This window comes from Hevea brasiliensis, unplaced genomic scaffold, assembly GCF_030052815.1.
Source record: "Hevea brasiliensis isolate MT/VB/25A 57/8 unplaced genomic scaffold, ASM3005281v1 Scaf618, whole genome shotgun sequence".
NCBI classification, from domain to species: Eukaryota; Viridiplantae; Streptophyta; class Magnoliopsida; order Malpighiales; family Euphorbiaceae; genus Hevea; species Hevea brasiliensis.
The window spans coordinates 1-16,346 of NW_026615160.1; the positions used below are offsets into that span (position 1 = coordinate 1).

General features: G+C 31.0%; 2 protein-coding genes and 1 pseudogene across 5 annotated transcripts; 1 reads left to right on the forward strand and 2 right to left on the reverse strand.

Annotated features, from left to right (window-relative positions):
* Nucleotides 1-574: 574 nt before the first annotated feature.
* On the reverse strand, nucleotides 575-5,764 carry LOC110665458 (rac-like GTP-binding protein ARAC8). Of its 4 annotated transcripts, none has more exons than XM_058142642.1 (9): nucleotides 5,208-5,762; nucleotides 4,734-4,821; nucleotides 4,483-4,592; nucleotides 4,342-4,405; nucleotides 2,788-2,852; nucleotides 2,636-2,701; nucleotides 2,095-2,192; nucleotides 983-1,023; nucleotides 575-868 (listed from the first exon to the last, which is right to left on the reverse strand). In XM_058142642.1, exons 1-8 carry the CDS (start codon nucleotides 5,310-5,312, stop codon nucleotides 984-986), a joined length of 636 nt encoding a protein of 211 aa, XP_057998625.1. In that variant the 5' UTR covers nucleotides 5,313-5,762; the 3' UTR covers nucleotides 575-868; nucleotide 983. The 4 variants fall into 4 exon arrangements, with proteins under 4 accessions (XP_057998625.1, XP_057998624.1, XP_057998626.1 ...); XM_058142641.1 differs by having other exon boundaries at nucleotides 575-873; nucleotides 5,208-5,759; XM_058142643.1 differs by lacking the exon at nucleotides 2,095-2,192 and having other exon boundaries at nucleotides 5,208-5,764.
* Nucleotides 5,765-7,799: 2,035 nt separating this feature from the next.
* On the forward strand, nucleotides 7,800-9,476 carry LOC110665455 (protease Do-like 9; annotated as a pseudogene).
* Nucleotides 9,477-11,365: 1,889 nt separating this feature from the next.
* LOC131177597 (RING-H2 finger protein ATL48-like) lies at nucleotides 11,366-13,945 on the reverse strand. Its single transcript, XM_058142646.1, has 2 exons — nucleotides 13,779-13,945; nucleotides 11,366-11,742 (listed from the first exon to the last, which is right to left on the reverse strand). Exons 1-2 carry the CDS (start codon nucleotides 13,852-13,854, stop codon nucleotides 11,567-11,569), a joined length of 252 nt encoding a protein of 83 aa, XP_057998629.1. The 5' UTR covers nucleotides 13,855-13,945; the 3' UTR covers nucleotides 11,366-11,566.
* Nucleotides 13,946-16,346: the final 2,401 nt, after the last annotated feature.

Genomic DNA, 16,346 nt, shown 5'->3' on the forward strand with positions numbered 1-16,346 from the left:
TTCATTTGATGTTGGACTGGTAAACAACTTGATCAATGAGTTGAATTTTCTCCATCTTAGTTAAAAAAAAAATAAAAATGGAGCAGCAATTATCAAAATTTCGCCTTTCCTATTTTAAACGCTACACAGGAAAATCTCATTTCTGTTCTGCACTTCCCTCATTTTCCAAACGTTATACTACGAAAATCAGAAAATGCAACTCACCAAAGAGAGATTTCAATTCAACAAAGAGAGATTTCAATTCAACTTGTAAGAAGAAAAAAAGATGAGCACCATTTCTTGCTAGTATTAGGTATGAATTTCTTAAAATTTTATAGAATTTATTTGTAAATTGAAGATTTTAATGTTTAGTTTAAATGGGAATTCATTTGAAATTTTTAATAATTAATTTTATAAAATTTATTATAATTAAATTAAATTTTATAAAATTTATAAATGAATTTTAATTTAAAATTATACATATTTTAAATAATAAAATTATTTTTTCATTATATATTATTTTATTTTATTTATTTCAAATACAAAATTTATTTCATTTAAAATAAATTTCATATTTAATATAAAACATACTAAATAAAAAAATTTATCCGTAAATAAATTTTATCACGAAATTTATTTACAAATCAAATAAATTTTACTATAAAATTAAACCAAATAGAATCTTAATTCTTAAACCAAAATATCAAGACACCATGGACAGAGTCAGTAGAGCATACGAAGGGTGAAAGAACATGTAGAAATGTTGCTGAGCTTTCAAAATCAATACATGTAGATTAGTATACAAGGATGATATCTTCACCACCGTTGGTCGAACATAAGATTAGAAAATTCGAACTGCCACTGAGACTGTGTGACATTCAGATGAAAGCTGTGCTGCAACCAAAAAACATTGCTTGCAAAATTAAACTCACAGGAATCAGCATCTGGCAATATATTAGCAACAGTAACATTCAAATGACTATTCACTGTAACGAGGATGTACTTCATCTGAGACACACAAGCCTCCTTCCACATAAGGGATCTCTGCAATTTAAAAGCAAGAGATAAGAAGATCAGATAATGAATTGTATACATGATAAAACTTTGATAGATAAATCGCTCAATTGATGTGCGTACATGCAGATATTGTAAGTAATCGTATAAAGAAGCTAAAATCAAAGTGGCCAACAGAATGGATCCAAGGAATCTAAATGATAAAATGAACATATTTTATACAGATCTTCATACACCACATGAATTAAATATAAGTCAACGGATCTTCTACAGACTTAATAAATTCCAGCAGTGCTAACACAAACAGCGTCAGAGCAAGGGACCATTGTTTTGACCCTTGATGTGACAGTGAGTATACTCCAATAATTTCCTAGTTCTCATCTTCTACTAGAATGTGCATGGAATAGGAGTAGTATAATCAGATCAACTTATTAATGATACTTTAGCCTGCAGACAGTGCAGGTTATTCAAACAGTCAGGATTTTAACATCAAACCCGAATTCCACAAAAGTAATTAAGGAAGACAATAGTGAGACTGAAAATAATAGCAGGTAGCTGCGGTCCCTTTGCAATTTACATGTCAATAACCAAACTGGCAGTTCAATTTGAAAAATGTCATGTTTAAAGACGACTGCTTTACTGTTACAACTAAATGGTGAGCATGTGTTTGTTATCATCTGTGGCCCGACTGACTCCTACCAGGCTATAAACACACACAACTCAACTCAACTCAATTTAGCCTCAATCCAATATAAGTAAGCTTTATGGATCCCTTTTTCCCCAGTTTTCTTAGATTTTTTTCATTTGAATAACCCTAAACTACAAATTAATAAAACAAAAAAAAAAAAAAAACCAAAATTTCCAATTAGCTGTAATTGCAAAATCACCAGGGATCATAGAAGGGAAACACTTATGAAAATATTTCCAGAAAAGCAAAATGGATGATTACTTGAGAAAAATATTTAAGAGTAAACACTTGCAAAAGTGAAACACATGATAATAAGAACATTTCATGTGTAGGAGGATATAATGCCAGAGGTCTTCACATATTAGGCAACCTAAAAAACAACTCTTATAAGTGCAAGGAACAATGTTACTGACAATAGGCATCCTCGATTTGGCTTTTTCTTTTTCTCTTTTTGTTTCTGTGGTGGTTTGATAACTACCCTGATCGCTGAATCAAAAACAGCCTTCACATTCTGCAAAAGCATAGAGAATACAACACAATCACAGAACCCATTTAGAAAATATTATTTCACAGTGACAGACACAAAACAGGGACAGAACAAGATCCTCATTTAGTAATGTGCCAAAAACCCCTATGAGAGAGAGTAACCATGCAATTTATATATGTTTAATACTGTATAACAAATAGCACAGAGCATCTGAATATAATTTTCATAAAGAAACATCAACTTTTTGCCAAGCATTTATGAGGGGAGCAGGGTTCAGGTGACCAGTTCCCAATTCAGGATAGTGACACTACAGCTACAATATACAATCACAGGAAGTAACTTTCAAAAGTTTCACCATCTTCAGGAGAGCAATTCATCCAGACAAACATTACTTTGCAGGCATTTCAATTATCATGGACACAAATTACGTTAGATGAAATTCACTGTCTTGCCATATTTCCACACACCTGTTGAGTTTTTGAGCTGCATTCAACATAATATGCTGCTCCAATCTGTTTGCGCAGTTCTTCTCCCTGATTAAGAAAGAACTACCATATTAGGAACAGTGATTGCATGATTACCAAAATAATCGTACTAAGCAGTTTATTTGAAACTGCACCTGTGAAGTGGTCACAGGTACCAATCCCGGATGATCAGCCAAATAGTGCTTATCCTCACGAAGATCTACATGTCCATTTTTGAACCGTGCATTAGTTTCAAAAATCTAAAATGCTTCACATTGCTGTGCGTATGAAAACTATCTATCTACTTCTGCTAAACCACCTTTGCTTTTCATCACTAGCAACTAGCAAGCATGGCAGTGACTAGGCAACCTTACCATCCAATTTTTTAAAAAAAAACCAAAACGAAAAAGGGGTGTCTTCACATTGACAATTTTCACTGTCATGCCATCAGCCTTCTCACTCTTGCATGACATTGAACTCGGCATACTTTGACCACAATCAATCACATTTACCTTCTAAATGGCTACCATTCTTTGCCATAAGATTGATTAGCTTTGTAAGAAACTTTATTCTGGTGGCTACCCTATGAATAAACAAAAAATTGAAAGGAATTTTCAACCTTGTTATATCTGCTTCATTTATGAACAATGAAACTTTGATGCTGAAGCAAGTATCTATAATATCAATACCAACAATAGCCTTTGATATATCTTGCTATTAATTTTCAGTTTTTTCCTAAATTTATCTCTCATTTGCTAAACTTTGACAATTTAAACCTGGTAAATGAGACATTGCCTTGCACTGCATAGGCCCAATTGATTAGAAACTAGAAAGAGAGTAGAGCATCTGCACAAATTTGTGATAGAAAAATAATTTGTCCACTGAATTTAAAGTTGAAAGTTCTTTTTTTTTCCCTGAAGGACAAAAAAAACACCTTCCAGAATCATATGTTTATGCAAAACCACAAAATAATAACAGAAAAGCTAAATAAACAAAAAATACTATAAACAAAACTCTAATAGCTCTTTCTTTCTTTAAGCAATCCGAATGCAACAATGGCTTCATTGATATTACGGAACCTCTCCTCTTTCCAAACTCATAGGAGGGGCACATTATAGGCTTATATCTTATATAAAACAGGATAGTTATAACCTTTCGATTTTTTGCTATTATTGCCTTGGTAAGCAAAGAAAAGCGAACTGACAAGTTGGCTATAAATGTACTATGTAACTCTATTACTCTGACTTATGAGTTGTCCAAAAGCTAGAACCTAGTTGTCATGACTTCTCCTATAGGATTTCATTACATGCATTAGACATCTTCATGTGCCAATTTCCTAGAGAAACAGAGTTCAGAAAGCATGTTTATAGTTGATATCAAACTCATGCAGTTACTAAAGGAGGTTGGACTAAAGAGTAGATTTTTGGTTTGAAATATGAATGAGTCACTGTCTTAACATACTTTTATTGAGTGCAAATGATCCTGAAAGAACTTGTAGTTATTTCACCTGGTCATGACAGTATGGGACAGGGAAGATAAACCTTTCCCTTATTAATCAGTAAGGTATTAACTGGGAAAAAGAAATTAACAGGTGTAACCTAGATTACCATACTTAACAAAATCACATAAAATACAAGCAAATAACCAAGAAAAAAAATTATAAACAGCACTGATTGAGAAAAAACAATGATGAATGCTAGTAGACTTACCCATTTTGGTGCCAACCAGTACTGCTGGGACTCCTGAAGCATAATGCTGAAGCTCAGGAACCCACTGAAAAAGCAGTCTTGTTATGAGGGAGAAAATAACCAGAACCATAAGTAGATCAAAATAGGGTGAAATGTGCACACCTTTTTAAGTATATTCTCATAGCTTGCCCGACTAACCAGGGAGAAAGCTAACACGAAAACATCAGCCCCTCTGTAACTCAAGGGCCTTAATCTATTATAATCTTCTTGTCCTATAAAAGTCATTGAAAAAGGATGTATCACAAAAGTTGCCTAATTTGACAAAATTGTTTGAGCAACCAAAACCACAGTTCTCATTGTCAGTTAAGGAAAATAAAGGACGAAAGTTGTATAGAGAGAGAAATAAACCATACCAGCTGTATCCCAGAGGCCTAAGTTGACCGTGGTTCCTTCAACTACTACGTTTGCACTGAAGTTATCAAACACAGTGGGTATATAATCCTGATGAACAAAAAAAGCATTAAGTAGTATAAAGTGTAGAATAATAACATTTATTTCTATGTTTATTTGCATGAAACAACAAAGTAGAAGCAACATTTGCACGAGGATAAAAGAAACCAATTCTGAACAGGAAAACAAGCGAAACCCAGACGATCGTCTAAAATTGGAAAACCCAGAAAGACAACTTTATAGAAGCCAAAGGATTTTAGACAGACTAAAAAGAGAAGATTGAATTGGTGTTGAAGAAAACACAAAAAGCAACAAAACCCAGATGCAATCAGACAATAAACAACACAGAAGATCACCCAAAAAAGGAAAAAGAAATATAAAGCAGAGGTTAGAAAGCCTTCCAGACAGATAATTTGATGGAACAAAAAAAAACTCACAGTAGGAAACTTGTTACTTGTGTAGCAAATAAGCATGCAGGTCTTGCCAACAGCTCCATCTCCCACAGTCACACACTTGATGAACCTCGAAGCAGTTGAAGCCATTGATGAAAAACTAAACAGAGGAAGAAGCTCTTCAAATCGAAAAGAGAAAAAAATATCAGTAGAAGAGCAGTACCCAAAACAAAAACAAAAGGATTGGTTTCTTGGTATACAAATTTATTATGTGTCTTTTGGATGATAGATAAGGAGGTGGTGGATCACATGATTCTCACTCATTCACTTATACTGTATCCAAATTTCTCTCTTTTGCTTTTTGGGGTTCTCTCAATTTCGTTGTTCTGATTGGGAATTTTGGTCGGTTCCTTTTGCTCTTTTCTAATTTCATGTATATGATTCTTCTTTAAAGTAGACAGCTTTTTGTATTTATCGGTATTTAGCCCCAGAATTGAAAGACTTGTTCTGTCCTCATCAATCTGTGCACCAGTTTTGTTCTCTTCCACCGCCTTTCGCTCTCTGTCGCGTCTCCTTCGCTAATGAAAATGATTTATTTAATAGTTTATGGTATATTCTGTAACAGCAGTAAAATTAGTATATGACAGACTCGGAGGTTGCAACTGACAACTGATTAATATTAAATTTCTTACCAAATTGTGAGATTTTGAAGATTAATTAGCCATTAATCATTCTCCATTAACTAAGCCAAGCCTAAAACAAGTAGCTATTTAGATTGAAATTTGCTTTTAAACCTCAAGTGTAATTATCAACTGTTTTCAGGATGCATCTCTAGCAATCTTATTGCTTTTACACTTTTTTGTCCAAATAGACACCTCATCTTCAAATTATTATTATTATTTTTATTTCTAAAATATAAATATATAATTAAATTTTTTATTTATAAATAAATTTAATCAATTTATAAATCAAATTAAACGCTATTTATATCATTATACTTTTTACTTATCCCACCTCGTTATCCTATAAAAAGAATTCTTAATTATAAATAAAAAAATTAATTAAATATTAATTTTTATGATAAAAAATAGAATTAAAAAAAAATCAGAGTGGAATGAATAAAAGCAGAAAAAGAAATGAGTAAAGATCAAGCAACATACCCCAATAGAGCATAAAATTACATAGCAGCTCCTAATTAAGATGTGCATAAAAAATGATTAATGCACTGTTTATAGAAAATCATCATGTTTTTTTTTCCCTATTTATTATATATTCATAATTAAATTTAGTAATTTGATAATAAAATGTACATATTATAATACATATTTTTTATATTTTATTTTAAATTAAAGATTGTCTCTTCTCATCAAAATAAAACGATTTATTAAAAGATGTCACAAGAAGCAATATGATTTAGAAAGAATGCTTATGCTTTACTATTTTGCTTTGGAGTATTTTTAATGATTTTTTTTTTCTGTAGTCTTAATGGAAGTCAGTGGCACCATTTTTAAGTTGCACTAGGCGTCTTTGTTGCCTAACAAGCAAAGCATGCTCAATGGCTTTCATAATCATAAGCTTAGGATTATTTCAATAAAATAATTTATGAATTTAATGTGTAGAAAGTTATTTTAGGAACTGAGTTTCAAGGAGCTCTTATATTACTATTTTAATTAGAGGATTGTTCTTTACTAATTCTAATTTATATATATATTTTTTAAATTTAATACGTAAAAATAATATAATGTCTATCAAATTTTTGTTATATAATTGAAAGAAAAATATAAGAGAATTAAATGGAAAATGCCACATGGCAATATCATGAATAATAACGTCACGTGTTAAACTCATGAAGAACATCATGTGACATATTATATGATAATATTATGAAAAATAATATCACGTGTCAATCTATTGAATGTACATTTCTACTTGTTTAGATATCGATATAGAAAGTGAGATGGGAAAACAAAAATATAAGAAATAATAATTTAATTTTTAAAAAAAGAATAATTTAGAGTTTATGTATACACTAAAATTCCTTAGATTTTTATATCATGGTTTATAATTTTGTAAAATAATTCATTATATTTATAGTAATATTTGTAATAAATAATAATTCCTGTAACATGATTTTTAAGAAAAAAAAATATTAATAGGAATCTAATATAATTTATTTTCATAATATATATATATGTCATTTGAAGTGATAATTTATTTTTAATTTATAAATATTTTTCAAATATTATATTTTAAATTAAATTAAATTTTTTAATTTAAAATAATTAGTAGATTAATTACTTAAAAGTGTAAACATAAAAAATTTAAATTCATATAAGTATAAATTTAATAATTATTAGATTATATATTTTAATTATTTTTTTAACAAATCTCAATATATATTTTAATTATTAAATTCCTTCTTATATAAGTTTGAAGTTATTAGATTCGCCTTAATTAAACATAAATTAAGTATTGATTTATAGATTTTGCTATACTTCTAGATTTAAATGTAATTTTATTATTATTATTATTTAGTTCGGGAACCAAACACTATTAATCAAACACTCAAAAATCTAGCCGTTCATTCATGGGAGGCTGGACCACCACCCAAACCCTAGATCGCGCCACCACTAACAATGTGATGACGACGTTTTCTCCGTCCCTAACGTCGCAATCATCAATCCCACAGCCCCTACCCCCACCAGCGACAAGAACCACCATCACAGCTACGGTAGCCAGCGCCGCCGCGGTCGTCCCAAGAAACGCCCCAAACACTCCCCGGACAAGCCCAAGAAGTCCCTGCCACCCGTGATCAATGGAGGGGTGGGGCCTGCTCCGCCTGTGGAGAGTGTGGCAAGGGTAGTGCCCGCGATGGATGCTGTGGTGAAGGTGTTCTGCGTGCACACGGAACCAAATTTCTCTCCCGTGGCAGCGAAAGAGGCTGTATAGCTTGAGCAGTAGTGGGTTTGACTAATTCTCATTCTGCGGAGCACTATAGCCAGGTTATGCACAAGAAGCATCGCTCCGATGCCAAGTATTTGGCTACGGTGCTCGCTATTGGGACCGAGGGCGATATTGGTAAGACGAGCATTTATTAGTTTTTAGTGTTGTTATTGGGCTTTTGATGTTTATATTCGTGTGCATATTATCTTTGTACGATATACATTTGAGGAATGTAGCAACTTGACGTGATTGCTAGCGCTACTCATTTTTTGAGATATACTTGTGTCTAGTTAATGCTGTATGCAATGGTTCGATCTACGTAAGAATTTCTCTTCCATGTAGAAGATTTGTTAAGTTATATGAATGTAGAATGAAATGGATGTGATGATTAAGAAACCTGAATGCAAGTTTATAGGAAGTGAAGGACTAGGATTTAGCCTAAAGATCGTATGAATGCCTTTAGCTGTAAATGTGTCCTACAACTAGAGAATGAGAGTAATGAATTCTAACTATGAACTCTAGCAATGAGAAATGTCCTGAGGTTGAACTAGCAAAGTGAAGTGGATGCTAATGTATTCCTTTAGTTTAACATGATGTGTTGATAGTTTTTTTTTTCCTAAGTGGATGCAAATAATGAAAATTTTTGTTTATTCAAATTTGGGATTGTGTGATTTTGCAGCTCTGCTAACAGTCAATGATGATGGGTTTTTGAAAGCAGTGTCACCTAATGAATTTGGAGAATTGCCTGCACTTCAAGATGCTGTGACTGTTGTGGGTTTCCCAATTGGAGGAGACGATTTCTGTGACAATTGGTGTTGTGTCACGAATAGAGATCCTGTCTTATGTTCATGGGTCCACTGAGCTTTTGGGTTTGCAGGTTATATTATTACTATCCTAGCTTTGTCATTGTTGATGCTGGTAATTCTAACTGTTGCCCTTGTACTCCCCTCTCATTATTTCTTTGCAGATGGACGCTGCTATAAACTTGGGAAATTCTGGTGGGCCTGCCTCTGACGACAAAGGACATCGTGTGGGCATTGGATTTCAGTCTCTTAAAGGTGAAGATGTTGAAAATATAGGGCATGCCATACCAACACCAGTCATCATCCATTTTATACAAGATTATGAGAATAATGGAGCATATACAAGTAACTTAGTTACAACCATACATTTTTTGAACTCTGTAGAGGATAGTGGAGCTATAAAGGGGAGGAACTGCCTTTCTTCATTCTTAGATGGCTCTTTATTTTCTTCATTCTTAGATGGCTCTTTATTTTGCATTTTTTGGTACACTGTTCATATATGTAAATACATAGACTGTCTAAACTTAATGGATTCACTGTCTTGTGTATAGTATATCTGTTGATGCTTCCTACGTCTAATATAGTAGCCATCTTTTGTTTTCAAGTTTAGTTTCTTACGCTGGTTGGTACAACTTAGTGCATTTGTAGTTTGAATCCTTCTTCTCACTATTTTTTTTTAAACCGAACTAAGGCTTAGTTTACAAGGATCCTTAACCTCCATTCAGCTCTATTTATGGCCAGGATTTCTATTAGCTATTATGATGTTAGATTATTTTTTACCACCTCAGTCCATGTCATTTATTCCCCCTTTCTCATTGATAAAGAAGAGATCACATCAATGCTGTGTATGTGTGGTTTCTGTACAATTGTGAATACTGTGAAATTGAATTACACAATGTCTGTTAATTGTATCACATGCTTCACTGTTCTTGATTAAAATCAATAGTCATCAATACCTGCTGGTATCCCCATTTCTTGGGATTGAATGGCAGAAAATGGAAAATCCAGATTTGCAGATGGATATGGGGTATGAAGAATTGACCCCACTGCTCCGGAATCTGGATTTTTGAAACCATCAGATATTATTCTCAGTTTTGATGGGGTGGATATTGCCAATGATGGGACATGTATGTGTCCATTTCCTATTTTCACAGAAGGCACCTGAAGCCTATTTGGGTACATGTGTATATAAATGAGGTGCTTATTAACTTTGGTATTCATACTTTATTGTTTGTAACACAGCAGTTCATTCCTTTCATTCTTTATTTTCAGTTCCCTATCAGCATGGAGAGCGCATAGGTTTCAGCTACGTCGACTCCCAAAAGTTCACTGGGTATAACGCAGCAATTAAAGTTCTCGTAAGTCGGAGACTCTAAACTTTGACATCAAACTTTCTACTCACCGAGGGCTCATTCCACCACATGTCAAAGGCAGACCTCCTCTATGTTACATTATCGCTGGATTTGGGTTCTCCGTTCCAATCATAACCCAAAAATTCATTCTTGGGTAAGAGAACCAATAATCTAGTAATGGGCTCATCTTATTCTCATCTTCAAGCCGCTGAAGATGATAATACACTTCTTGAAGGCCTTGCCAACGCTTTCCCGTGTCACCAAGGCTGCTTTGTGGTCAAGCCCGTATCAACGCATTCTAGTATATCACCAAGAATGGCCACCACCTCCCCATCTTTGTATCTCTTCTGGGCTCTGGGAAATGAGTAGGTATACAAGGAAGATTGTCATTGATGGTTCTCGTTGGTGCAGAATGCAGCCGAGTAGTGTAGCTCATTTATTGAGTAAATTACAAGGAAGTTTTTGAGGCTTAACAAAATTCTCAAATTAATTTTGAATGTAAATTTGATAATAATTTAATCTTTAAATTTTATTTCTGTAAATAATTTAGTCCATCACATTTTACTTTTATTAATAAATTATGACTAGCAAATTTTAAGAATGAATCTATTAATAGCAATAAAATTTGAGAGTCAAATAGTTAACCAAAATAAAATTTATAGATCAAATTATTATTAAATCCATATTAGGGACTATTTTGTGAATTTTTTTAAAGTCCAAGAACTTAATGATAATTCATCCCTGTTTATAGCGGAAAAGGCATAAACTCAATTGAGCTCTACATAATTTTTAATTCAGTTTCTGTTTATGTACATTGGGATGGACATGGAAGAGTTAGCTTGAAATACTTTTACTGCAAAAGAGCTTCTAATCGTTCAAAGAAAACGCAGGCTCAATCAACAATTGTAAGTTCATATGCGTTGTTATACGAAAACAAGGGAAAATTGATAGGAAACAAGGAAAAGGGATGGAAGTGAGAGGAAAGGGTACCGAGAAAGTGAGAGAAGAGGAAATCCAGAGTTTTTCCATTATGACAGAATGAAATGATGAGGATGCTTACTGATGCACAATAACGCTACGCGCACATTTTAGTAGTGCTTAAACATACCCATATAAACTGTTATTTTATTAATAATAATAATAATATCGGAAGAAAAGTAGGGAAAAAAATAATAATGGATGCATGTATGGAAATTTAAGAAACCAATACTACCATTTGTTAACGATGAAGATGGCATCCACCACTAGAACCCATTTGTGGTAGATCCATACCAAGTTACAGGAGTCGGAATGTGGTTTATAGACTCTAACTTGACTTTTTCCAGGGGTTCTCCCCATAGTAGAAAGCAGTTCCAACCATAAGTGCAACAGTAGCTCCTTGGACCACCACCCTAGCTCTCATTAAAAGCTGACCCAATTGAGAATTGCCTTGCCTGAAACTGATTAAGCCAGCTGTAAGCACTCCAGCTGTCATAAGCGCACCTGCAATATTTACATATAAAACATATCAGCCAAAAAGAGGCTAAATGCCAAAGTGTTTTACGATATCATACATGCTAATGGTAGCTTTATCATAAGCAAGATTAAATTTCAAGCTTTTGACAACCAGCTTGACCACCATTAAGCTCATGAGGCGATTCAAGAAAAGAGTTGAGAATGGAATTGCAAGCCACAAGAACTTCAAAGCAGATAAAAAAAAAAAAAAATCCTGCAGCCATTTATGTCATTCAAAATCTACATTAAATCCACTGATCAAACAACATTCCTAGGCATAACCCACTGTGGTTTCCAGGACATTCCCTGATTTACACGCAAAGGAAAAAAGGATAACTGCTCTCATCTTTAAAATATTTGATCATTTTGGGAATCAACCAACCATGATAAAAATACTAGTGTAAGATGTGACAATGGAATATCCTAGTGTTTTTAACATGAATTGAAATCCCCTCTAATGCCATTTTCAAAGGAGGTAGCAAGCATCTTTTGCATCCAGAGCACATTTGCAACTGGCTCACAAAAATAACCATGCAAGCATCTTACATTCTTTTATTATCCGCTTACATAACCTATCAGGACTGGTAGCTTACTTATCAATCTGCAACATTGTTCCTCTTTTCTCCTTTTTTCCCCCTTTAATTAATAAAATCTTTCAATTTGATTATTCAAGAAAAATGATAAGTTTGTCTTTCACATCAATGGCTCACTCCAACGCATTTTCATCACCAAAATGTCTAAATATGTATTGAGGAATATCGTTCTCACTAGCAAAATGAGGGTAAAAAGGGAGAAAAGTCCATTTTCTTCAAAAAAAAAGCAAAGAAATATTCAAATTTCTCAGGACAAAATCCATTATTTACAAATCTTCAATTCATATGTAAAACTTAGAACTTGAAAACATAACGTAATGCAATTTTTGTGAAGTATTTTTACTCAAACAATTTGCTGTGGTGAGTAGGTGCTACTTATGCACAGCAAAAAAAAAAAAAAAGCATCAAATCATTCTAAAGTTGTGCTTCAAATTGAGCATAGGGTCACATAGGATCATCTAAATTCATCGTAGGTATTATTCACTGATCAGAAATGGAGTATGCACACCGAATACAGAGGCCTACAATCAATTAGCATCAGAATCCTTGCACATTTCACCCAAAACACGGTTCAGGACACTGTTTATGGTGCAAATCTGCAACTACAAAATAAATCTAAAACTGTTTTTCTTTATCTTCTCTTGGGCCCCAAATTATACCCTCCAAAATCAAACCTAACACATCATCCACCCTTTGAGCTCTTACTTGCAGCCTTTAAAACCATTAAAGAACTTATTCAGCTGCCTATATCACTTTAGGACTTCTATTCAACCCCTCCTAGCTATCCTAATAAAGAATGTTACTGACCTTGTTCTGCACTTCAGAAAATAAAATAAAATAAACACACTGCTTGCTTCAGGAAAAAAAAGGAAAACTACTCAAAACATGGTTCAACTCCAATGGAAGGTATTACTTTTGATTCATCAATGATAAATATTAAACTGAACATCGCTGCAGACCCATTTTTCAGGCAACTGAGAACGGAGTTTATTCATTTAATCATTTTCAACATGTAATTTTCACAAATTAACAAATCTATTAAGAAATCTCAATAGAATGATCTCTAACATAATAGAGTTTCCTCAAACCAAGAAAAAGAACCATTTTCAGTAACCAATCCAAACGCACTTCCACATCCATCACTAAAATCGTCATAAAATAAATAAAAATCTTAAAAGGCACCACACAGACATCAAAATTTTCCAATTCACCATAAATAAACATCAATCAACCATTTTGTTTACAAGAAAGGTTCATGATAAATATGATCCACAAAACAAAACCTCTAAAATTGATTAAAGTTATTCACTAACACAGTCCATATCAGATAAACTTCAACAAGCATAAGCATTATGCCAGCACACAAAACAATGGAAAAATAAATTTAACCCTAAAATAAAAGTGTATGATGAAAAGGGGAATTTAGCTTACCAACGGGTACCAGAGGGTTCCTGACCCGTTTCTTGTCCTCAAAAAATTGTTCCAAGCTCGGTTCAGTCGTGCCCATCTTCTTCTTCAAAAGTTTTTATTTCTTGAGAAAAATGAAAAATGGTAAGAGAGAAACAGAGACGAGGAAAACGGTGAATCAGACTCGCATGCCAATATATATATAATTTTTCCTTTAAAAGAAAATAAATATCTGAAAAATTTAAAATACTTTTAAACACAATTATTACAATTAAATTTAATATATAATTATTTATAATTTATTAATTTAGTATATTTAATTCAATTACTGCAATAAATATTATTATTACTCTTTAATTATTAGTATAACTGAAAATTTATTTTTTAAAAAATTATTTATTTAAAATTTTAATAGATATTTAAATTTTTATAAGAAATTAATAATTAATTTTTTTAAAAATTTTTAAAAATTTAATTAAATTTTATTTAAATATATATAATTATTAAAAGTAATATATTTATTATTTTTTAATTTTTAAAAAATAAAAAAAAATTAATATTAAATTTTTTATATATTTTCTAAACGATTGTAATATATAATTATTAAATTATTATATTTTTTAATTTTTAATTATGATAAAATCAAAATTTATATTTATTTTAAAGAAAAATTAGAACCATTTATTAAAATATTTTTAAACACATTTATGTTTATTTTAAAGAGAAATTAGAACTATTATCATTATTATTGAATAATTTATGATCATAAATTAAAAAAAAAAAACTTAAGACCACTGATTTAAAAGCAACTATCAATTTATTTGGTTAAAATTTATGATTAGTATCTTAAAGTTTTAATATTTTAAATAATAATATTATAAATTTTCAATTAAAGAATAACATTTTTATTAATTAACAATAATCTAATGCCCAATTAAATCTTATATAAATTTTCTCTATATTTGTCAATGAATAGTTGGTATTTTCTATCATTTGACACACCAAAATTTTTTTTTCTTACCAAGCATTTTCTCTTCATCACTTTTAAATCCTCTTTTAATTTGTTTTATTATTTATATTAATTTTTTCAAGAGTTATTAGTCTAAATTTTATTATTTTTTTATTTTTATTTTACTTTTATTACTTTATTAAGCACAATAAAATTAAAATAAATTAACTTTTTAAAAAAAATTAAATTGACATAAATTATGAATTAAATTAAAAAATTAAATAAAAATTATTATTATACCATAGGTTAATCTATATTTTATCTATAAAATTATCAAAATACATAACCTGTATTCTTTTATATAGTTAATATAATTTTTTTTTAAAAAGTTGAAAGTTATCTTTCAAATTTTTACTATCAAATTTTTACTATCAAGAGTTGGCAGTTACTTTTTTCTCATATTTTTGTTTACTTTTTTACATTGGATTATTTTCAGTTTTAGTTAAATAATTACACTTTTATACATAAAAATAAAATGACATAAAAAATCTAACTAGAAGTAAGAATAATTAAAAATGTTAACTAAAGTCACATAATAATAATAATAATAATAATAATAATAATAATAATAATAATAATAATTTGATCAATGAATCAAATATTAAAATAGTACAAGTTTGTAATATTATCATTTTCAGTAGTAATTTAGTGTCACTTAATTTATTTGACCGATAACATTAATAAATTTTAAATTATTTTTATAAATAAAATAACATTATTATATTTAAAATAAAATAATTACATAAATTATCATTAATTAATGTATAAAAAGAATTAAAACAAGCATTTTTTAAATAATTTTATCATAAATTAATTTAATATGTTATCATTAAAACAAAGGAAAATTTATTTAAATAAAATTAATTTAGTAAAAAATTTAAAAAATAATTTTATTAATAAAAATTTATTATTATTTAAATTATATATAATACTGATATTTCGTTAGTTTTATATCAAATGCAGGTGAGTTGGGCTGGGTTCTACTTTGGGCTGGGCTTTTATGGCCCAGTAGTTTTATCTTTATTTTGCAAATGAAATTTTAAAATGCTTAATGTAAAATAGATGTTAAATTTAATAAATTATTTAATTTAAGTAACCATAATTAATAAATTAATGGCCCCTACTCTTTGTGGAGCGGGAACAGGGAAGCGATCCCTGATCCCCGCTCCCTACCTGTCTCCTATCTCGTCCTCCCTCCTCCATTACTGTGCAACTTTCTCCTTATTCTTTTCTTCTCTTAATCTCCCCATTTGCTGCTTGTTTCTCGTCATTCAATTATCGGAAATCCAAAATCGTCCCACCGAGGGTAGTTGGGTTTGTCTCTGAAAATTGAGCAGCAAACATGAGACACTAATATAGCCATTGATGCCTTTTCATTTATTGATTTTGGATTAAACAGTTTAGATCAAGTGGAATCATAAATTATCCCCCTTTTGGTATGCTTAAGAGAAAACTTGGTAATTTGTGCTCATTAGTGATCAAGGAATTTGTGCTCATTAGTGATCAAATTGTTGTTTAGAAATATTTATTGTTGGTTTTTGCTTACAAGATAGTGCGTGTTTGATGTTTTTGTGCATTCAATG